General features: G+C 38.7%; 1 protein-coding gene and 1 long non-coding RNA gene across 2 annotated transcripts; one reads left to right on the top strand and one right to left on the bottom strand.

Annotated features, from left to right (window-relative positions):
• Positions 1–789: 789 nt before the first annotated feature.
• On the bottom strand, positions 790–18,884 carry Saraf (store-operated calcium entry-associated regulatory factor). Its single transcript, XM_005398364.2, has 6 exons — positions 18,617–18,884; positions 9,041–9,219; positions 7,006–7,420; positions 4,456–4,597; positions 3,548–3,702; positions 790–1,443 (listed from the first exon to the last, which is right to left on the bottom strand). Exons 1-6 carry the CDS (start codon positions 18,717–18,719, stop codon positions 1,418–1,420), a joined length of 1,020 nt encoding a protein of 339 aa, XP_005398421.1. The 5' UTR covers positions 18,720–18,884; the 3' UTR covers positions 790–1,417.
• Positions 17,731–22,243, top strand: LOC106150069. The gene is made up of 2 exons (XR_001236651.1): positions 17,731–18,496; positions 22,077–22,243. It is a non-coding gene; the product is annotated as an uncharacterized LOC106150069 (long non-coding RNA).
• The last annotated feature ends 3,155 nt before the right edge of the window (positions 22,244–25,398 follow it).

Genomic DNA, 25,398 nt, shown 5'->3' on the forward strand with positions numbered 1-25,398 from the left:
GATAGTTCTTCTGCCAGATTAATTAGTCTGCTACCCTTAGTCTCAGGCAAAGTCTCTGGACACAAGCAAAATGCCAACAAACTTTGTGCCAAGCTATAATACACTGTCTGGACTGCAACAGCCAATGCAGTCCTTCTTCTCAACAGAAACTTCCCATTTATCGGCAGGGTTTGCATCAGCCTTCTGGTCTTCTGAGTTCTGACCAGAATCTCCCATACAGAACAGCCTAAGGTATTCCAGCACTACTTTTTCAGTTGGCATCTCCAAACCTTTCCAAACTCTTCCCACAAGCTATTCCCAAAGGCTCTTGTACCACATGATCAGGTATAGTCAGAGCAACACCCCGCTTCCAGTACTAAATTCTGTCTTGGTAATTTTTCTCATTGCTGAAACAAAATACCTGACACCCAAAATTAAGGAAGGTAAGGTTCACTTATCTCAGTTTGTGGAGGTTTCAAACCATACTTGGGGGCTCCAACGCAGGGAGGCATGGCACAGGGGCAACAGTTCAAGGAGGCAAAAGACAGCAAAAGCAACAAGAGCAAAAGGGAGAGCAAGCATCTATTCCTCCCTTATATTGTATGCAGGCTACCTGCCCTCATGAGTGTAACACTCACACCATCTCCCTGCCCTCCTCTTACACAGGCTCTGGATGTTTATAAAGTGAGAACCTTGGCCCCCTGCTGAGTTACTTAGTGATATTTCTAAACCTCAAGTTGACACAATGTATCAACCACTACAGGAACTGAAGAAACAGGGAAGTTTCAAGTATTTGTCAGCACACAATCATTCACAACCTTCTAGGTGTTTATTTCTTTAATAGGTGCTCATTTTCTACCTTTACTTATGAAAGGTAATTCTCACTTACCAGAAGCCTACCACCACTAAAGGACTCAGAGCTCCAGAGCTCAGAAGTCATCAGAACCTACAAATTAGCATAATTAGTAGTCCAAAGCTTGGTTTAAATATTTGAAGAATACCAAACACAAACATTTGAACAATAACGTAATACCAAATAGATTACTGTTTCTATGAGGTAAAGACTCATCCACTAAAACCACAAAAGACTGATATTTTCTTTACCAGTTTCTACTGGTATGACTTTTTCATTAGTAATGTTTACAGTGGTTTCACAAGTTTTATAAGCAAATAATAAATTTTTAGCATTCCACAGAAATCATCACTTTCAAAAACTTCACTATACACCTGTGTGTTATACTAATATATCATAAATAAGCATTTTGTCATATACCAACTCTTAGCCACAAATAATAAAATACAAAAAAGCTGCACAGGACAAAACACCACAGATTTTTGAATATTTCCCTTCCCCAGTTGTTAGCAGGTAGCACTTTTTTTAAAGAGAAAGTGATGAAAACTCAGAAACTTTGCTTCCAGTGTTCAACTTCAACTTTCTTTATCGTCGTCTAGTACCACCATAGCCTAGAATGAGAAGAGTAAAATTTGTATTAGCTTTTTAAAATAAATTAAAATTATTTATATAAAATTACAAAAGTAATGCATGTTTATTATTAGCAAATGAATAAGAGATGAAGGAAGGTGAAAATGAGCTATTAAGTGTACAAGACTATGCAGGACATTGTAGCACCTCCCACAACAACCTTCCCCATCATCAAGCTCAATGAATTCACACATATTTGCTATGAATAATGCTTAGTAAGGAAACCAAAGGGCCAGGGGTATAGCTCAGTGGCACAGAGCCTGTCTGGTAAGTGCAAGGACCTGAGTTCAATTCCTGGTACCATTAAAAAAAAGGAAACCAAAGAAGATGTCTTCAGTGGCAAGCCAATGTGAGATAGCTAACATTCAAAGGGTCTAAGCCAATTAACAGAAAGGCCAAAGGAGCATAAGCCATGCCTCATCACCTCTACAACTCCAATGGTAAACAGAAGAACGGGGACAGAGGAAGCATGGCGGTTAGGCTTCCTTGTTTCAATGTGACTGGCTTAGGAGCAGCAGAGGATATTAGTAAAGCACACTTCTGGGTGTGTCAAGGTGAGTCACGAAGGCATGACCTTGGCCACTGTACCTGCTCCATCACCTCTTCTCTGGTCCTGCTTCCTTGCTCTGCTTCTTGGCCACTGTGAACTTAACATCTTTGCTTTGCTATACCCTTTTGCCATGACGTTTCTTCCCTACAGCCAGCCAACCATGCACTAAATTTCCTCTAATCAGGAGGCAAATTAAACCTCTCCTTTAAGTTGTGAGTATCAGGCATTTGGTCCCAGCAACTGAAAAGCTAACACTGGGAGCATGGAGCTGCAATGGTCAGTATACTTAGATATCCACCCACATACCAAACTGACAGGCATGAATAGGAATGCTATCAACATTTTTGTGCTTACCTACCAGTGTACAAGTACATATATTTCTATTCTAGGTACAGTGGCCCCTTCTATCAATGGGTTCCATATGTATGGATTCAAAGAACTGCGGTTTGAAAATATTTCCAAAAAAATTACATTTGTACTGAACATGTACCGACTTTTTCCCTTGTCATTATTCCCTAAACAATAAACAATACAATGTAGCATGTATTTACATAGTAGTTACTCTATACTAGGTATTTTAAGTAATCTAGAGATGATTTAATACATGTAAGAGGATATTCTTAGGTTATATGCAAATACTGTCATTTTCATAAGGGACTTGAACTTTTACAGATTTTTGTATCCCTGATGGTTAATGGAACCAAGAATACAACACAATATGGAGACACAACCATCTTTGAGAGTAAAACCATAGGGGCCTAGATGTTGTTAGTTCAATTTTAGTAGGTAGTATCAGTTTCTCAAAGTGATTATGTTAATTCATATCCAAATCAGCACGATAAGAATTCTACTCTTATATTTTTAAATATATGTAAATATATCTTTTATTCATCTCAAGAATTATTCATTGTTCTATAGATTATTCCTCCTGAAAGAGATAAACCTAATCCACAGCAACATACAAATGCCTCAGGACCACCTTCCATTTCCAATGATTAGCTGGATATTTCACTCCAGCAGTTATCATTTTTTATATCTTTGCTTCTTACAAAGCATTCTCTTCACCCTTTGTAGTAAACATTATAATATTTCTGATGATTATTTAAAATATACCTCCATGTATTTTTTAATTTTCCTGAATTTGAAAAGTTAAGCTTCTACTTAAAAATATTGTTTTTGAGCTTAAAGGATCCCTACAGATCATAGAATTAAACATTTGTAAAAACTAACTCCTAGAAGGGCTTAAATTAAAACCTCAGTGGTAAGGCTAAGCCTAAACCAACTCTGATTTTTAAAGAATGTTTACAAATAAGAGGACAGATTATGTACATGTACCAACGTACCAATTCCCCACAAGGAATGCAGTCAATTACATACTGCAAACATGTACTAATAAAAATAACAATGTCTGGATCTGAATTATGCTCTAATCTGTTCTAATCATAAATGTTAAACATACAGCCATCTTTTAAATTCTAAAACTATTTGTGAACTTTCCTACTACACAGTGGGAACATCTATATTTTTGCTCTTACCTGACGCTGTTCTGGTTTTCATCTCTGAGTCTGAACATGCCGAATAGCCCCCTAGGTTTCCCCGAGGTGCTGAGTAAGCACGACTGTTCCATGTGCTAGTGTACGGAGGAGGATAGGAAGGGTGGTACCACGAGTCTGAAAATGGTGTTGCTGCCCTTTAAAGACATAAAAGTGGGTTAGGCATCTTTCTTGTGACTGTAAGTTTTAATTACCTTTCTGTTCCTACACCATAAAAAAAAAACATCATTATCAAGTATTTTTCCCAGAATATTAAGTAAATCAAGGTTAACATGAAATAAATTTCTGCTAATGTTACAGTCACTGCTTTGGGGCAAGACAGTAAGAGAAAGTAAATGTTTTGTTTTGTTTTTTGAGACAGGGTCTTGCTATATACTTCAGGCTGGCCTTGAAGTTACTATGTAGCCCAGTCTGACCTCAAACTTGCAGCAGTCTTCCTGCTTAAGCCTCCCAAGTCTTGGATCAGCTTGTTTTTCCTTTTTTAATTCATACACAAGAAAAATCTAAACTTAAACTACCATTAATACTCAAGGCATTCTAAAATCTGGCCTCAAGCTCTTTCCAGGCTTATTCTATCACTTTCCTCCCAAACTAGACTGCTGATAGTTCCTCCCAAATATCTCCTTTTCTGCCTTCTCCATGTTCTCAGATGTCAAGTAAACCGTCTTTTCCTATTTCATAATATTTATGAGGATGACACAGGAACTACAATGAAGGAAAATAATATTGTTATTGATTAAAAAATCCCAAACTTATCTTATTTAACAGGAAAATATCAACATAATTTATTTTCCTTAATAAAAGCAAATGCCATAAAATTATAAGCAAAACAAAAAAGCCTTGAAGGAAAAGCTGAAACAAAGAGCAAATGAGATCCACACAAAGCCTACCTATTGCTGCCAAACAAATATCCTAATAGTCCTCCAGCTCCCATGCCAGTCCAGAACCCTGGTCCTGAATTTTCACATCTTTGTTGTCCTGCAAAAGCACTGCCAAAACCAGAAGCTGCACGATGGCCAGTGTTCTGTGGTCCTTAAAATAAAAGTGATTTATAAGGTTAAGTGTCTTCACTGACATAATAACCTTCAAAATTTGACATTTCAATTATTTCATCTGCATTGTACTACTTATTAATAATACTCAGCTCTCAACTTATAAACAAGCTGTATCCATAAAGGACATTTGTAAAATACTGGCTTAAAACTCATAACACATTTCCCATGGAGAAGGGGAAAGAGGGATGAATTTTGGGAAATGGGAGGAGAGTCTCCCTGTAAGATTATATTTCCCCTGCTCAAGATAAGCTACCAGAAGATGACCTCACTTTTCAATTTTTTCCCTTCTCCATCTTGACTGTCTTTGAGGGCTCCAGGTGAGAGCTTTCTTTTTTTCCTGATGAAAAAAGGAGTGTAGGGGATGGCGACTCTTAGCATATCATTTTAAGATAAAACAATTCTAGTCTTAATGCAAGCCTCAAAATGTGTCTTGAGAAACATCCTGCAGGGGTTGTAAAAAGTTAACTTTGCAGTCCTGATTTTGCCCTGGAATGCTTCTCCAAAGACAAAGAACACCAGGGCCCAGATAACTACCTGTGACATTGCCTGGGTTGTTTCATCGTTTTCCTGGCCCTAGATAAACACTGTAACCATAAAGGAAATGTATGGTTATCTAAAGGGGGACATACAGAACAGAATACAAAAAGTATACATCATTGTGGTTGGGCTCATGACCAGGGCCTGACCCAGTCATATAGCACAAGGAAAACAACACCTGGCCAGGGCTACAACATTCCAATCTGCTACTACGGAAACCAAAACTGTATATAAGGTGGAAACAAAGGCAGGCAGGGGCTCCACGTTCCTGAACTGCTAGTCGGGGGATGTGTGGTAACTGGCCTAAAATTAATAAATTCTGCTTGCCCTAGAGTCCTTCGGTCTTCTGTGGAATTCAGCCCATTTGCTGTTACAGGAGCTAGGTATTTATTTTTGATACCTGAGCAGTACACTCTTGAAACAACTAAAAAAAAGTTCTGCTCAGAGAAAGCTTTTGTAAATTTACTAATCTTTATAGGAAAATATGCTAATCTTACCTGCATGGCACCATAAATTTGTACATATTTAACCACCACCCACAGCTTATTGCTGTGATTCTGGCATTCTTGAACTATTACAACTCCGCAGTAGATACCTACTTGTATCTAAGGTAAGTTCTCTGACTTCTCTCACCATACTTCAGGTCTGTCCGTTACCAATCTTTTCATAAATACAATCACTGACTATGTATTACTTTGTGTCTGCCACAGCAGTATGTCTATGAAAGTCAATCCTACTGCTGCACCTATCAGTTGTTTTTTAACTCATGTGTAGAAGTCCACCATGTGAACAACTCACAATTTGCCTCATTCTAATCATTAGTCTATTTCCTATTTTTGTTTATATTAATAAAATTACTACGAACATTCTTAAGCACTTTTTTGTGCACAAATGCCTTCACTTCTCTTAGGTAAATACCTAGGAATAGAAACATGGGCTAGATATGTTTGGTTATAGTACAGCCTGACAGTTTTCCAAAGTGTTTTGCCACTTTAACTCCTAAAGACAAAGTATAGAAGCTCCAGTTATCTTTTATCTTTGTGAATTCTTAATACTCATTTTATGTTAGTATAAACACTGGTTTTTTGGTGGTTAAAAATAACCTCCCTTTAAAGAAAAAAATCTCCTTGTGGTTTTACTCTGCATTTCCCTGAAGACAAATGTTAGCACTTTTTCATAGTTCTATTGGCCATCTGGATATCCTTTTACTATAAAATGGCTTTGTGTCCTCTGTCCACTATTTAAATGGGGTCTTTTCTCAAATTCATGGAAGGACTATATATATTGTAGACGTAAGTCTTTTGCTGGACATATGTTTTACAAATACTTTCTCTCCAGTCTGTGGCTTGCCTTTTCATTCTCTTAATAGTCTTAATAAATAGATGCTCTTAATTTAAATAAAGTCTCATGTGTCCATCTTTAATTTTATGACTAGTACTTTTTGTGTTCTGTTTAAGGAATCTTTGTCTCTCCTAAGATCATGGCAAATGTTCTCCCATGTTTTATTCTGGGAACTTGTTTTACCCTTTCTGTTAAGATCTACAATACTTAATAATTTAATTACTGTGTATAATGTAAAGTCTGATTCAGGGGTCAAAGGAAATGCTCACTAACAAATCTGATCAAGTTTCACTGATGAAGATGATTTATAATTAATCAGGCATGCTAAAAATAGTAATCATCACATATTCTTATAAAAAAACAGAAGAGGTAAAAGAAATTGAAAGTAAAAAAATAAGACAAATCTACTTTGATTTCCCAATGCAACCATCCTCTTTTTCAGAAGGAAGTTCAAGACTCATTAGCTCACACCCACTCTACTGACAACTATTGAGAAGGGAAACCCACCTGTGAATTCAGACTTAAAGCCTGGGGGAGGGGCTCCTGCCGAGTTGGTGAACCTCTGGTGATGCTGGGAATACGGAGGATACTCAGAGTATGGTGGAGGTGAATGCTGCCCATCACTAAGAAACAACTTATAAACTACAAAGGCAATAGTTAGCAGCACTCCGATGGTAACCAATCCACCAGTGGCACAGGCATCTGCAGAGTATAGCTTATAATAATAATCAGAGAAAGAGAAGCCCTGTTGTTTCCCAGAGTCTTTCAATTTCTTCAGGCCAATCTCCGTATAATCTAACTGATACTCCAAGCCACAGGAACCTCTAAGTACATACTGGTCTTCAGAGGAGTCATAGCCTTCACAGCTCACCACAGTTTTTCCAAATCTGTATGCAATATCCAAATCGGTCTTACACTCCCACTGTGAAAAAAGTAGAAATAGGTTCTGATAACCACAAGATTTTTTTCACTATTTTGTTACTTGGAGTATATTATAAAACTGCAAAATGAAAGAAGGGGATAATGAACAAAACTCAGGATACTAAGCTATGTGCTGGGGAAGGTAAACTAGGGCTTCAGAGATTAAGGTGATACTGGTGGTGTATGTTTAAAAAAAATTTTAATAGTACATGCTTGCAGTAGATAAAAATTACACTCATCAAGAAGTAATATGTATGTAACACATCTTAATTCTTTCTTCATCCTCTTGTCCTCTCTCCCTCCATCTCTTGGTTCCCTAGTGTTTTTCTCTTAAGCTGGGTAGTAGTGGGTACAGAGTATTCTCTTTATCCCCTATATGTACATGTTATATGTCCTTTTCTATGTATTATGTATTCCATAATGAAATGTGAGCAAATTTTTAAAATGTCAACTTTTTGCCACCAGCATTCAAGGTGCTTTCTTTAAAAAGAGAAATATTTTAAAGATCAGCATCATATATGAAAATATGGTAGCTATATATAGCACTGGAGATAACATTTTCTGAAAAAAAAAACTTTCCATTCAAATTTTTATAAACTATGGACTAACTTTACAGGATCCAACCCTATATAATCCTCTTTAATTTTTTTTTGAAAGGTATTTAGAAAAATGTAACAAGACTCCATGGTAGCCTTAAAAACTTCCACCCTAGAAAAATAAGAGTATAGCTCAGGGGCTGGGGATTTAGCTCAGTGGCAAAAGCGCCTGCCTGGCAAGCGCAAGGTCGTGAGTTCGGTTCCCAGTACCGAGAAAAAACAAAAAAAAAGAGTATAGCTCAACGGCAGAGCACATGCTAAGAATGTGCAAGGCCCTGGGTTCAAACCCCAACACCACCAAAAAATAAGTAAATACGTAAGTTCAAGTTTACTTCTAAGCAGGTAAAATGCTTTCTTAATATTTATTTACAGTCTTTAGATTTTTATGAGACAGAGGCTCACTATGTAGCCCAAGCTGGTCATGAACGCACAGTGGTCCTCCTACCTCAGCCTCCCAAGGGCTGTGATTATTAGCGTGTGCCACCACACCTGGCTCTTTCTTAATGATAAACAGATATGAGCTAAACTGAATTAAGTGATTTTATTGCCTTTCTGTTATGCATGTACCAATTATCTTCCTCTCTCAAAAATTAGATATACTATTTTACATTTTTATAACAGCTTTATCGAGACATAAAATTTACAGACTTCAGTGGTTTTTGGTACATTCAGTTAGGCAACCATCAACACAACCAATTTTACAATGTTTTCATCACCCAAAAAGAAATCTTAAACACACTAGGAATCAATGCTCACTTCCCTCTCAAACCTCCAACCCTATTAACAATCTATTTTCTATTTAATGAAAATTTACTAATGTAGTAGAAGGAAGATCCAGTACAAAACTACAATGACTACTTCTAGGCTCTGAAATCAGTTGACTTCTTTTAAAGAATGTTTCCTCTATGGGAAAAATGGTTGATCTATTATATATTTTACAATGAAAATATTAATATCCCAATAAACAATTTATTGAATAAAAATTACACTTAAACTGTTGCTGATATAGTACCAGTAGACATTACCTGTACATCATAACCATCCCAGCCTTTGTTCTGACACTGTATGACTTTTGGAGTGTAGGAATCACAACCAGCTGTGCCTCCAACACATTTCAACTGTGGGATAGGGTCCAGCCTCCGGGAGGTGGTATAGCGGTCATAGTACAGAGTAAGAGCTTTTACATCCCGCAACAATATTCTGTCTGAAACAATAAGAACATAGAGGAAGACAGTAAACATCTCATCAAACATAAATACCTTGTCACCCTAAACAATTTTTGTCAAATTTTGTCATAGAAAATAGGTTCAAAATGAAATGTTCTTTCTCCTCTTTGAAGATGACTAAGAAATCTATCCGTCTCTTAAAGGCAACTTAACATTCAGGAATGGTATATATTCCACAACAGTTAAAATGAATTAGAACTCATGTATCAAACTGGGTAAATGATAAAATCATTTTAAGCAAAACAGAAGTTCCAAAATATATTTAGTATAACTTTATGTAAACTGAAAAGGCAAAATAGTACTTACATTATTAACATTTATAAATGTATGTAATATAAAAACATGTACAGGAATGAATAAACACCAAATGCAGATGAATACCTCTAGGGAGGCTCTTCTATCCCTACTGTTTCATTAAATGAGGTTGGGGAATTTGTAGCAAACATGATAAAAACAAAGATTAAATAAAACTTGGGGTGATTACATGGGTGTTCATTGTGTACTTCTGTGTTTAAATATTTTAAATATTTTACAATTTTGAAAATTAAAAATGTTTGAACTCTTTCACAAATTAAAAATAGTATCAAAAAGAAAATGACAGGATCAGTTCAGGAAGTCCAAAAATCCAACAAGCATTGCAGGAAAAAGGGACAGAGAAACCATGTGGGGTAAACCCAGGAATATAATTTAAAGAAAAGACCTCATTGTAGGACGTGAGTTGTCATACTTTCTAAGATGCAATAAATACCCAGGCCTGAAAACACACCAAAGACACACAAACAAAATTTGTGTCTTTGATATATTTTCAGGTCTGGGTATTTCTGAAGACTAGGATTCTATGAGTTGCCAAAAAAAAAAAAAAAACAGGCCATGTGCTTACAAAGGAACACACAGAATGCTTCTAATCTTTCTCTTAATTGGGTGGGAATATACTGATGTTCGCTTTATTATTCTGTTTTAAACTACACATACACATATTATTTTTTATGCCAAGGATCAAACCCAGCACCTCAAGCACCCTAGGCAAGTGTCCTATTACTCAGCTCTCCCTATATGCATATATTTTATGTCTTCATCCATTGTCTTAGTTACTTTCCTTATTCCTGAGACAAAATACTTGACACTCAAAGTTAAGGGAGGAACAGTTTATTTTGACCCACAGTTTGTTGAGGTTTCATAGTTGGCCAGCTCTAAGGCAGAGTGGCATGACAGACAGGCATCACAGAGGAGAAACATTCACGGCAGTTAGAAGACAGCAAAAGCAAGCAAGCTACAAAGGTCTTTCTGTCCCTTTTATCTGATCCAGACTAGGTAGCACTCACACCCTTAATGTTAACATTGCACCATTAATCAATCCCCATGTCACACACTCTAGGATCCAGCCCCCTTCTGAAAAGCTCACCTATGACCACATGAGGCTTTGGGGGGACATCTAGACTCAAGCCATAACATCCGTAAGTATATGTTTCACAATTTTTTTTAAAGAAAGGTAAACCTACTGTCTCTAATTTCACATTTCTGTGATAACCAAAAATTAACAGCCTGGTAAGAAGAATCTCTCATCAATCTTGTTCTTGCTCGCCTGGCGATTATATAAACAGATACAGTACTGATATTCATTTTATTAACCCTTTTAAAATTATACACACACACACACATGCTGGGAACCAAACCCAGCAGTTACACAAACAGGTAATATGATTACTGTTTATTTTCATAAAAGTTAAATCATACAGTGAATTTTATCTACTTTTTGCTTAATCATACATTATGGACATTTCTTTATGTCAGCAGACACAAATCTCATTTATATTTTACCTAAAAAAACTTAATATATTCCACTAAGATTAGTAAGGCACATTCTCCCAAAAAAAGATTTATAGGCCTTTTTCTCATCAAAATATGACAGACTAGAAATATAAGTATATAAAATAATATAATAATAGGCTTTAATTTAATTAGAAAATAAACATAGCCTTTGTATTCGATGGACATCAAAACAAATTTAGAATTGGGCTTGCAAATTCAAAACCTTATAGTGCCAGTCAAACGTTTAAAATACATCATTGGGGGCTGGGGATTTAGCTCAGCGGCAAAAGCGCCTGCCTGGCAAGCCCAAGGTCGTGAGTTCGGTTCCCGGTACCGGAGAAAAACCAAAAAAAAAAAAAAAAAAAAAAAAAAATACATCATTGGCTAAAGCTGGCTCAATAGAATATGCAGGAAGTGGCAGGGCATGTGGTAAATAGAGAATTCAAATCTCAAAGGCACTCAAATTTCAAAAGTTAAAGTCAAGTCAATCCAACTAAAACAGTCTTGTAAACATCAGGTTTTAGTTTCTTTTTAAAAAAAAAATTTGTGGAACAAAAAGGAATGTTTATGACTTACCTGTTTTTACTATTTTTAAGTAGGTCATAAACAAACTAGTAGGGAAAAAACAAAAATATAGGGGTGAGGGTGTAGCTCAGTACTAAAGTTCATGCTTCACACCTACAAGGCCCTGGGTTCAATCCCCAGCACCAACAAGGAAAAAAAAAATTAGAAAACATAAGTCAAAATAAAATAGAAGATAAAAAGTTTAAAATGCAGGGAAAGCAATAAGCCCCCTAAAATGGTTATTTATAAAATACATGAGGGGCTGGGGATTTAGCTCAGCGGCAAAGCGCCTGCCTGGCAAGCGCAAGGTCGTGAGTTCGGTTCCCGGTACGGGAGAAAATCAAAAAAAAAAACAAACAAACAAAACATTATAAAATACATGAGGATGGACAGAACTGTTACAAAAAACTATAAACATTACCTAAACATATAAAATGGAAAATGAATAAAGAGAAAACTGGGGGCTGGGGATTTAGCTCAGCGGCAAAAGCACCTGCCTGGCAAGCACAAGGTCATGAGTTCGGTTCCCGGTACCGGAGAAAAACCAAAACCAAAAAAAAAAAAAAAAGAGAAAACTGTATGCTATACATGGATGGGAATATCATACAATAAACCACTCTTTTCTCAAAATTAACCTGTAACACCAAACAAACCCTGCTCCAAATACCAATAAAACACTGCTCTGAATCCTAAAAAATTGATTCTAAAACTTAAACACAAGAATAAATATAGGAAAGTTACTATGACTATTTAAAGGAAACAAGAACAACAAAGAAAAGAAATCTAGGCCACAGATACCAAAACAGTTAATTTATAATAATGTAAACAGTTTAGTACTGGCACAGACTTAGATATACTGATTAACAAAATGGAATCCAGTACTATACTCAAAGAGAGACTTCTAAGTACCCGAAAATTTTCAATATGACTACAGAGTCATTTCAACTTAGAAAAAGTAGTCAGAAAATAGTATTGAGACAATAGATTATCTATGAGTAGGGGCAGTTAGATTTTTACCTCATACTATGTACAAAAATTGATGATTAAAAACACTCTAAGACTTACAAAAAAATTGTATTACAATTACAATAGTAAAAGAACGTACACAAGAATATGTTTATGATCCTGGGATGAAGAAGGGTTTCTTAAAGACACTGAAAACAAAAGACTGACCAGCAAGTAGGGCAAATTATGCTGAAATTTATAAAATCTAAGAATTCATAATGATACTCAAAGTAAATGTCAAAAATCCACCTGCCATCATGATTTGAGGTGGCTTACAACTACTTCCTTATTTTGAAGGTACTTAAAGATTAAAAATTAAATGTTTATTCTGATTTTCCAGTAAGAATATAATCAGAAATAGCCTCCAATGATAGGGAAATTGTAACTGTATTGAAGAATGCTAGCTAATAAATGTAGAAGAAATGATAAAAATTTTGTTTTCATTTAAAACCCCTAAAGATCAGCTGATCGAGGTGGTACATACCTGCAATCACAGCACTCTAAAGGCTGAGGTAGAGGGACTGCCAGTTGGAGGCCAGCCTGGATTGCATATGGAGACCTTGTCTCAAAAAAAAAGCCAAAAAAGGGAGAGGGAAAGAGGAAGGGAAGGAGGAGGAAACAAGAGCAACAGAGCAAAAGTGATTGACCCAAAGAATTAAATCATGGTAAAACCATTAGGTCAATAGATATCAGTATTCATTACACAGATTGCTTTCTAACTGTAAGTTGGAAAATGTAACTTTACAAGGGAATATGACCACTAAACACAGTGGTCAATCTTACCATCGCTAATGTGGTAGAAACTGATTATTACACCGTTATGGTTTGTGTCTGCATGTCTCCCCAAATCCTCAAGCACTCATGGGGCAGGTTTCTAGATATTTGATTGATCCACGATCCAATGCTGGGATTATGGGTGTGAGTGCTACAGCTGCCATGGGGCACACAGTTTGCATAAGTAAGGGAGAGAAAGAAATTGCTTGTAGCCACTCCTCCCATTTTGCTCTTGTGGCTTCTGCTGTCTTCCACCACCATGAACTGTTGTCCTCTGCCATGTGCCACTCTGCCTTGGAGCCAGCCAAGTATGGACTGAAACCTCCACAAACTGTAAGCTCAAAAAAATCTTTCCTTCCTTAATTTGGGTGTCACATATTTTGTCCCAGCAACAAGAGAAAAGTAACCAAGACATACACCATCTTCTATGATGTATTCCCCAAAAGTATTTATTATGAATCTAATCTAGCCTTTGAATTTAACATGTAGTTGACCAAATATACAAGGGGAATGGGCCAGGCATAGTGATGCACATGTGTAATCCCAGCTATTTGGGAAGCTGAGGCAGGAGGATTGCAAGCAAGTTCAAACCAAGCCTGGGCAGCTTAGTGAGATGTTGTCTCAAAATGGTCCAGGGATGCAGCTCAGTGCTCCCTGGATTCAATCTCCACTACCGTCCAAAAAAACAAAAAACCACCAAGGAGTAGCCAGGCTTGGTGTTGCACACATGTAATTCCAGCACTTGGGAGGCTGAGGCAGAAGGATCATTGCAAGTTTGAAACCTGCCTGGGCTACAAAGTGAGCTCAAGGCCAGCCTGAACTCTGTCTCTAAAAAGACAAAAGAAAACAAAAAAAAAATGTGAAATACCATGAGAAAATAGGAAATTGGTCCATAAAGTAGATACTTTACTTTGATAGGCAAAATTATCCAACCTCTTCAGCAAGTAATGGACTGTCCCAGATTTTTAAGACTTTAGGGTTAATACAACCAAATGCAATGCATAGTACTAGACTGGTCTTGGTTTGACGAAAATAGCTATAAAAGACATTTTCATATCAACTGTGCTACCTGAAGATGAATGGATAATTACCTGATATTAAGAAATCTGGATTAATTTTGTCTGGTACAATCTTATTTTTACCATATGAGAAAAAGTTCCTTTAAAAAAATGGTAAATCTCAAAAAAAAAGGTAAATATCAAAGGATTAAATGGTGACCTGTTATGATGTCTAAAATTTACACTGAAATGTCAACCCAAAGTAGAGCTGAAACAAACCATATAAAGGCTCATAATTTACCATGTATATTTAAAATATCATCCCCAAAAGCCTTTCAGTAGACTGACTAGAATGACTAGTTGGAAGAGATGGTACTAAAAGGTGTTTGTGGCTTTTCTAGGAAGTAAACAAGGACAAGAATGACTGAGTAGTCATATAATCATGTCTATTATACTTGGTACAAACAATAGAGAGGGTACTATTTTATTATGCAGAGTTTCTAGACTTATAAATCTAAGGGAACTTTCCAAAATACAACCCTGTTTTGTTTGATAAAACAACTCTACACGTTATCAATTACCAAAATTTTCTATACCTATAATATCCTGTTAGAAAAACAGAAAGTCTATTTTAATCAAATTAGTGACAAAACACATATAGATGTATATAAATAAAATGTCTAAAAATAAACAGGGTCATTCAAAAAATCTATGTAAAAAAATAAAGATAATATAAACCTAAATAAATGTGATGCACTTTCAATCAGGAATCCAATAGGGGTTTTTGGAACTGGAAAGAAATTATATTAAAGATCCTATGGAAAAATTAATGTCTACAAATAGGTAGTTTTTTGGAAAACGAGTATGTTAATTACTATAAAGTTACTATCCGTCCGGGGTTATAGCTCAGTGGCATAAGCACCTGCCTGGCAAGCACAAGGTCCTGAGCTCGATTCTTGGTACCAAAAAAATAATAATAAAGTTACTATCAACAAAGCAGTATGGAATTGGAACAGACTGTTGAATAAAATAAAGTCTAGAAATAAACCAGATATATGTGGGAATTCAATATAAGATAAAATGGGCTTTTTAATTCAAAAAAGATGCCTACTTTAACAAATGGCAGCCAGGAGTGATGGTTCATGCCAGTAATCCCAGCACTTGGGAGGCCAAGGGAGGAAGATCACTGCAAGTTCAAGGTCAGCCTGGGCTACAAAGTGAGTTCAAGGCTACCCTGAACTGTACAGTGAAACCCTGTCTCAAAAAAAGGAAAAAAAAGGCACTAATATAACTGACCATGCAGTTAGAAGAAAAACCACTTTATATAAAAACATAATTCATATAGGCTAAAAATACAAAATATCTAATGACAAAATAAAATATATTACATAAACCTAATCTATCTCCTCATATATAAAAAACTAACAATGAAAATGTTCCTGCTGCGCATGGTGGCACATGTCCATAAACCCAGATACATAGTATGTTGAAGCAGCAAGACTGAGAGGTCCAGGGCAGCCTGGCCAATATAGGAAGTCCCTATCAAAAAAAAAAAAAAAGTCAAACTGTATTAATAAACTAAGTAACAAGAATAATCATGATTTGAACTTATTTTAATAGGACAGAGATTGTTAAAGAACATTGATCCAAATTAGCTACACCAACTTACTATATGATTTTGGTCAAGACGTTAAATTTACCTGTGCATAAGTTTCCCTACCTTCAAGTTTCCTTACCTTGAAATATGTTGTGAAGTTTAGATATAACTTACTAATATTATCTGGCAGAGCAGTTGATGTATAGTAGGTAACCAAGCACGAGAAATATTACTGAGAATAAGTATATACACATGGGTATCATACCATAATCCCTCAGCATCTTTCTTCCCTAGAGCCTTAAGGTGGAAGAGTACAACGCTCCGAAGCCACTAGTTACATCAGTCAAGGAACACAGAGAATTCCCTGAACTCCAGTCTCATAAACCAAAATCCACTTTCGGATCTCAAATCTAAGATAAACAAAACTAAACCCCGCTCAACCCAATTTGCCAACATTCTTTCCTATCTCAAGACATGGTAATTCCACACTTGCAGATGCTGAAAAAAAATCTTAGGGTTAAGCCAGGCACAGTGGCACACTAAGGCAGGCAAAGGCAGGATTGCAAGTTGAAATCCACCAGATCCTGTCTTCAAATGGAGAAATAAAAATGGCTGGGGACGTAGTTCAGTGCAAAGGTCCTGGATTCAACCCCCAGAACCATTTAAAAAATAATAACATTAACCTTTGGCTGGGGATGTAGCTCAGTGGCACAGCACTTGCCTAGCTTTACATGAGACCCTGCGTGGACTCCAGCACTACAAAACAAAACAAAATACAAACAAAACTTTGGAATAATTCTTGTCTTCTCTCCTCCTTTCACACCTACAGTAATTCATCAGGGTATCTTGTGAACTCCACTTTCCCAACTGGTGAGAAAAGAGTGTGACCATTCACCACCTCCACTACACTTCCCTCTTCCCTAGGCCAAATGGCCACCACCCTTGGAATGTACTGGCCCTTCCCTCTATCCCTTTCAGTTTGTTTTCCACACAGTAACTAGCTCTGATGATCCTCTAAAAATATAGTCACAGTCACTTACTTCTTTCTTTGCAGGTTTCTAATCAAATGTCACGTTAACAGTGACCTCCCTGCCCAATGCATATTTACTTAAGTCTTTATTTCTGTCTGCACATCCCCTTCCTTACCCTGCTTTATCCTGTCCACATTACTTTGGCATGCTGTTTAGAGGCAAGACACTCTTCTTCATTCATAGCTATAATCTCAATGCCCAGAAAAGTGATTTAAATATAAGACTACGTTCAATAAAGAATTCTGAAAATCTTAGGTAATCTCTCTAGAATGGTGCCCCGCCCCCGCCAAATTACTGCTTTGTTACCTAAGACAATGTAAACGCACCCAAAGACAAAAAAATGTTAAGAAGTTGCTTTATCAAAAGATTTGACAAATCATATCTCAATAAAATATCTTGATAAAACAGTTCCTCGAAGCAAACGAAGTGCAATTACTCTGCAAAACATTTTGTTGCTTTTTGTTCCAGAACAATAGTTTTACAGCGTAGGTGAACAAAAAGCCACAGGAAGTGATTCGCCCTTAATTTAAATGTGGTTATTTTTCTTTTAATAATTCCCTAGACTCTTCATCGGTGAACTTCCTTTTTGCAGAATTAGGGTTCAACTAATATTTCATTCCAGGTTTTAAATTATAATTTTAATCGCCTCTCATTTTTGTAATTTCTAGGAATATACAAGGAAAATATAGGCACCTAAGTGAATGTGGCTTTTTATGGTAATAAAACATTCTCATCAAATGGATTACTCAAAGTGAAGTGCTTGAAACAGCGCCTTTGCTCTCATTCAGCGGGTAGAAGAAAATAGGACCTAACAGAAATAAACCTGTTGCTTAAATTCAAAAGCTTGGCATGTCCAACCGGTTCACAAAAGGAATACTACTCGGGTTGCCATGCCTCACCATTTTTTTTTTTTTCCAAACCAAAAATGATACCATTTTAATTGACGGAAAGTCACTGCTTACATTTTGATGACATTTATACAAAAAGCCTCATCCCTAGAAATCACTTATTACGTATCATCGCCGAAAAAAAAATGAGAGAGAAAAACATCTAATTCAAATGCACGGCGTAAAACAAAGGAAAAGCTGGTGTGATGCGACGTACTTCACTGCCCGGACCTGAACTAGACGCCGGAGCTCTGCTCGCAGCAACAGCGGGGTCTATGATTCTGCCAACCAACCTCCCAGATCTGCGGCCCTGTCCGCTAGGTGTGACTCAGAGACTGAATAATGGTGGCCTGGCACCTGCGAGCCATAGCAACAGGCAGCCATGACAACAGCCGGGGGCGATGCCAAGAGACAGCCAACACAACGAAGAGGCGCGGGTGGGTGTCGCGAGCGCCGAGCTAGCCCGAGAAGGTGGACAGAGTAGCGAATAAGCGCCGTAGCCCGAGGTGGACACCACCTGAGAGTCCAGGGGAGGAAGAAAGGAAACGCGAGAACAGTGGTCTCCCGCCGTCCCACTGGGAAGCGCAAAGGTACCACGCAGGGTACAAGGCCCGCAGCGAGGACGGAAAGGAGGAATTACGGCGTACAGGCTGAGGGGCGATCCGGGAAACGGCCGAAGGCGGCAGGAGGGGGCGAGTGGGAGCACTCACCAGGGTCGTCCCAGCCCAGCGCAGGGCTCGCCATTAGCAGAAGCCCAAGCAGGCAGAGGAGCAGGCAGCGCCCGGCCGCCTCGGGCGCGCCTGTCAGGGCCATGGCGCTCGGTGAAGACGGTGCGCGTCGATTAGTTAGGCGCTCGCGGGCCCGCGCGAGGCCGCGGAAGTTCTCGCACCGCTGCGCCACTAGCAGAAGACCGCCAGCGGGAGAGGAACTGCTGAGGGCAGATTTGCAGCCAGCCGCAGGGCCAGTCTCTGCGCCACTCTTACGTCACTCTCGCTGCGGCGCGTGGCCAGCCGTGAGTGGCTGCTGTAGGCCCCGCCCCGGGCGCGCGGTCTAGGGGCGGGGCCAGGGAGCTGGGTGGGGCCTAAACGTGTGGGCAGGACCGAGGCCCCGACGCAAGCGCGCCGTGGGATGGTCCAGAGGCGCTCGCAGCTTTGCATCTAGGCTTTGAGCCTGGAAAGTTAAGTGGGAAGATATTGCGGTGTGAGAGGTTGGGACCATCAGGACGTGAAATCTAGGAAGTATAGTCAAGTTACGTACTTCCAAAACCTTAATAACCTACCCGAGGGAAGATACCGTCCTTTATTCAACTATTTTTGTTCAGCACCTCGCCTAGGGCCCTGGCAACTGGTACAGGGAAGATTGAGGCAAATGGTAGCAGGGAAATATGTTATGTGGTTTCAGAGCTCAGAACCTTTACATACTTCCTTTCACATGGAAGCTATGAGAATGTACAAATGTCAAGAGGAGAAAATACTGCCTAAATAAAGAACCATCCACAGAAAACAGTTCTCTGAGCTTTGAGGTCTGACAGGCCTGGGTTTCTTTCATTCATTTATCGTTTCAGGCACAGAGAATATGGACAAGGTCCCTATATTTGGGGAGCTGACATTGACAAATGACATACAAGTTAGGCAATGTATTGGGGTAGTGATAAATGTACTGAAGGAAATGCTATATAACAGGGTAATACAATAAAGACTGGGAGGAAAATGGTGGGAGGGCCTTGCTGAGGAAGTAATTTTGAAGCAAGAGACCTGAATGATGAGAAAGAAGTATCCCGTAGAGAAATAAAGGAACCAGCTTTCATGGCCTGAGAACGGTAGGCAAAAAAGCCCTGGCTTTGTGTTTTGAAGACCAGTCATTCGTTAACTCAGCCAATACCCTTATTATTGAGCACCTACCATCACGCAGCAGTACCTCGCAGGTGCTATGCTAGGCACTGGGGATACAACTATGAGTAAAACAAAATTTGGGGAATAGGAAAGCAAAGAAAGGCAGTACAACTAAAGCAAAGTACATCAGAGGAGGAGTGTAAGTAAGGGATTGGGATGGGACCTACCAGGATCAGAACACCATAAATAGAATTCTGCTCTCCACATGTTAAGCTTGAAGTGACTGCTAGGCATCCAGGTATAGATATTAGATATATACATCTTAAGTACAAAGCTAAGGTACATTTGGGAGTTACATCAGAAATATGAAGATAATCTGTAATGCAATGGAGTGAAATACATAATGTAGAGAGGGAAATTAGAAATGTCAAAGAAGGTGGCCCAGGTTCAAATTATTCGGACACTAATGTTTGCACCTGGAGTAGAAGATCTGGAAAGAATCTAAAATGTGACCTCATGTGAAAAAGAAAAAAAAGCCAGATGAATAGCGATGTGGTAGTGGATAGAAAGAGACAATGGGTAACAGCAGCACTGGTGCTGGAAGACTGAAGGAAAAAAGTGACCCTAGGGTTCTGCACTGTTGAGGTCACTAAAGGAAAACAGTTATTTGAGATCCCATTGTGTGGGCCGGGGATATAGCTCAGTGTCATAAGTGCTTGCCTAGTAAGCCTGAGGTCGTGAGTTCAATTCCTGGTACCAAAAAAAAAAAAAGGAGAGCGATCCCATTGTGTGCCATGTACAGTCTACACAGTGATGAACAAAATGTGAAAAGTTGTACTAATCTACATTCTAATGAGAAAGAGACCCAGCAGTATCATAATGGATAAATAATAAGTGATTTGAAAAAGGAAAATAAGTGTTATAACAAGTAAGATATCCTGGAAAGGTTCTCTAAAAATCCATGGTTAGAGATGAGATCTAAATGATAAGAGACTGTAAAAGGAAATAATGGGTTTTTTTTCTCCTTTCTACTCTAATACTTACAATCCAGAACACTTCTATGACCAGATGTTTTGAGAATTATTTCTCTACACAACAAACAATTCTCAGGTGGACACCAACTGAATATCATAAGTCAACTTAGTTCTGACACTATTTATTGGAAGATAGTGTCAAATCCCACAGGTTAAACAAAGGCTCAGTCCTACAAGACCCCATACACTTCACGTACCAATCACATGTCTTAAATTCTGTCCTATGCTTCTTCTCTTAGTTATCTTTCTCTCATTGCTGAGGCAAAATACCTGACACCCAAAGTTAAAGGAGGAAAGATTTATTTAGCTCACAGTCTGTGGAGATTTCAGTCCATAATTGGCTGGCTCCAAAGCAGAGTGGCAGATGGCAGAGGGGCAACAGTTCATGGTAACAGGAGTTAGCAAAAGCAACAAGTGAGAGCAAGACAAGCCTCTTTCTGTCCCTTATACTTCATCCAGTCTACTGGGATTAGGGCAGTACCAATTCAGTCTGTGAACTGACCCAGCAATCACCCACCCTTAATCCCAACACCCTTAATCCCAGCATTGAACCATAAATCACAAACTCTAGACTCAGCTTCCTCCAAAAGATCCCCATATAAAAGTGCATGAGGCTTTGGGGGGACATCGGTACACAAATCATGACACTTCTGATTGACAAATTATGAATCACAGTTTCTGCAACAGCCTCTTCCCTTTAAAGATTAAATTATGTCTTGGATTTGCTCCAAAATAATGTGAGGAAAGAAATAATATGAGGGTGACAGGACATGGATGGGGAGCATAAATAAACCACTGGCCACATGTTGAGAATTGAAGGTAGCTAATGGTACATAGGAGTTCATTATACTACTTTTATATACAGTATTTCTATTTTTCCACAATAAAAAAAATTTTTTAAACATCTCTAAGTTTTCTCTGGCTTGATCTGTAAGAGTTTATAATTCCCTGTTTACAAATTGTGGATAAACATCAGATAAGTTTTAAAGAACCAACTATATAACAGCTGCTCAGTAATCAAAAGGAGTCTCTCTCTCACCTATCTCTGAATTTTGGCAACTAAGACGCTATCTTTTGGTTGAAATTGTAAAAGGTAACATGGATTCACCTTATGTAACAATATTTAGAGAACATTCAAAGAATATAACATTAATGTTTAGTATTCACTTTGAGAACTATTTGGAAAAAAACCTTCTTGGGCCAGCAATGTAGCTCAGTGGTAGAGCACTTGCTTAGCATGCACAAGGCCCTGAGTTCAATCCCCAATACCCCCCCAAAAAACCTTCTGACATTCTTTTTTTCAGAAAATGATCTTCAAACTTCATTTTGCATAGCAGTTGTTTGAGGTGCATGTGGTTCTGCTCACAAAAGTTCTAATTCAGAAGACCTGCAATGGAATCCAGTAACTTGAGAAGCAACGTAACAAATTCTGTTGTAAGTGATCTTTGAAATACAACATTGGGAGACATTGTTCTAAGATCTCAAGTTGCTGGTCCCTAGACAGCATCTCAAAAGGTGTTTCCCTGCTAGAAACACAGGGAATCTCTTGGGATAAATAAATGAGCACAATCACCTAGGATTCTATGACCATGGAAGCAAAAGACTATAGAACCTTCTCACAAAATAAACAATCCCAGTTGCCCATTAATGCCATCAAGGACAACCATAACTCCCAACATATTTATATTCAAGAGGAAATTAGTGACTACCACTTAACCTCTGGGGTTTGTGGAAGCTATATCTTAAAAAGCTTCCTTAAATATGATCTTTTCTCAAGAAGCCAAGCTACAAGCCTGGAGATGTGAACCTATTACTTTGTACCAACAGTCATCACTACTGATAAGCTGTCTCTCACTACTGAGAGATGGAATTCCATGGAATGCTATGGCACAAAACAGGACCAGGCATCATGGTGACATTTCAAAAGGAATCATTTACTTTTCCAAGAATTCTACTGTCTTAATTTTGTATTACTGTAACAGAGTACTACAGACTGGGTAACTTATAAAAGAACAAAACAAAAAGCTGAGAAGTTAAGACCATGAGTCTGCAGCTGGTGAAGGCTACCTTATGCATCATAATGTGGCCTGACATTACTGAGAAAGAACAAGAAAGATTAAACTTGTAGCCTCAAACCTGAAGCCACTCCTGTGGGTGGAGCTCTCATGACCTACACACCTCCCTGTGGGACTCAACTCCAACATATGCTTGGGGGAACACATTCAAACCACAGCACCTCTCCACTCTGTTCAAGACAGCTGGGGAGATGGATGTGTATAAACCACTTCAGTGGTTTAGGGGAGGGAGCTAGTAGTTCACAAATTCTGTCTAAACACACATTTCCATGACATACATTCAAATGCACTTCATTTTTTGTCTCCACAATCCTCAGGTGAAAGCACACTGTGTTCATGGTGTAGGAAAGTGATAATGGAACTTTTTACACTAACTTAAATAGGAAAAAAATTTTCCTCACAAGATACCTATAGATTTATTTGAGGTATTATGCCTCAAGAAGTGATCTGATTTAAAAAAAAAATAAAAACTGTAATTCAACCCTGGAAACAGTGGAAGGAAGCAGAGTGGACAGTGCCTTAAGCTTCCCAGTAGCTATCTTTTTAAACCATGCTAAAAACATGATTTCTAAGCATTCATTCATCAAAGTTCTTTATGTCGGTTTACCTATGTCTGATGAGAACTTTAAAAATTCAAATCTTTTGTCACTCACCTCTACCTGCCATCTTCAAAATCCTTTGAAAATATTTCATTGCTTAGAGAAAAACAGCACCCTAAATAGGATCCACCCCAACCCTGAGCAATTCCACTGACTTTCCTTCTGCAACACACAAAGCTCCTGGCTCCATTTGTTGCTAAAAGTCACCCCATTGAAACACATACACACCACTCCATGCCCACAATGGCCTTTTCCTTTCTCCTAGTTATCCATTCATCACTTCTACTCACCTCTCTGTTGTCTCTTGGAGAAATGTTGCCTGGCAGATCCAAATCAAAGGCTTCATAGGACTATATATATGTACCCATTTTTCCTAGCTGTAAAAACGGATAAAACTTCTCTACACTGTTAAACTCAGTGCTTCAGACTGTGAATTAAGCTGACAAAAATACAGATTAGTAAGGGGATAAAAAGTTTATTTTGTATACAAAATGAAACTTCATAGTAAAGAGAAGAGGGTAGGCCTGAGAGCATCTGTATCACTTTAACAAAGGTCAGTGCATGGTGGAAAAGTGACTACATGAAGGAGTCTATTCAAGGGGCAATAAATTTTGCTAAGATAAATATATGAAGGAAGTTAGTGAAAGGTAAAGTTTAGTAATGCTTATCCACACTCAGATTAACACTGTTTGCATTTCTACTCTTCCTAATCAGGAAAACAGAAATATTTACAAATGGGAAGATTTGCATTACCATTTTTTTGTTTTTAACAAATACAAGTAAAAAACAAAACAAATACAAGTTTATTGTTTGCCAGGTCTGCAAACTAGACCCCAGCCCAGGTAGGAGAGAAAAACTCCCCAAGTCAATCTGTTATTCACACCTTCAAGAGTGCTGCTTTCAACAGCAAGCCAGCAGCTTCCGGCAGCTTCCCCACACAGCTCAACCTGCAGAGAGCTGTGTCCACGAAAAACCACAAGGGACATGCTGTGCCTGCCAGCACCCCTTGTACCCAACACTGCCCTGTCTATCACCTAGCGACTTGTGTACCTCCCCCCTCGGCAATGCCCCCATCCCCTACTTAAACTACCCTATAAAACATGCTCTTGCCCCCTGTTCGGGGCCAATGGTCTTTTCACCCTTGGCCCAGCTGCATCAGGGCTACAATACAATCCTCCAAAGTTGCTTAAACTGCCTGTATCGGGGTCTCAACTGTGCCTCGGTTTACCCTAACATCGTTTACAATGGGAAACATACACTGTTGTTTCTACTTTTGGACAGAGGGGAAAGCAGAAACTGCAGTTTCTGTAACTGCAGTTTCATGTCTTGCCGCTCAAAATAACCCTTTGTCAAAATGGCATATACTGGAGTGGCATATTCTTATCCCCCTTACCAGCAATGATCGTTGTTGCAGTGCTGCACTTGGTGTTTACGTCCCTCTCTAGCCAGTAAGCAACTGAGGGCAGAAACTGCACCTGGCTTCGATCACCCCAGTACCTCCCATGTCCCAACAAGTAGTACAGTAAGTATTTGTTAGACGATTGCATAAACACATGGGATCGCTGCTTCTTTCTTTTAATGCCATGAAGACAGCGAATTCATGTTCCCAGTGGACTGCATTTGTTTTAAACCCACCCTTTACTGGGCCTTGCTGCTGTTGTCTGTGAAGCCCTCACCAGAACCCCAGTTCTGAGTAGGAAACCGAGGAGCCAGATGCAGACCCCCCAATCTTACTTCCCCAGTAGTACAAGCCTGGGTGGCAGAGAGAAACAGGCGAGCTTTAAAGAACGTAAATCATCCCCCAAAGACTGCACGCGCCTGCAAAGCGCGGCCGCCCCTGGCGCTCCCTGCAAGAGAACGCGAGAGGCTGCGGCACCGGGAATGCGCTACCGGGCACCCAGCTTCCGCCCGACCCGGACCGGAACCCCGGGGCCCGCGCCGCCACATCCCCC

This window comes from Chinchilla lanigera, unplaced genomic scaffold (assembly GCF_000276665.1).
Source record: "Chinchilla lanigera isolate Chin_1 unplaced genomic scaffold, ChiLan1.0 scaffold00062, whole genome shotgun sequence".
Lineage (NCBI taxonomy): Eukaryota > Metazoa > Chordata > Mammalia > Rodentia > Chinchillidae > Chinchilla > Chinchilla lanigera.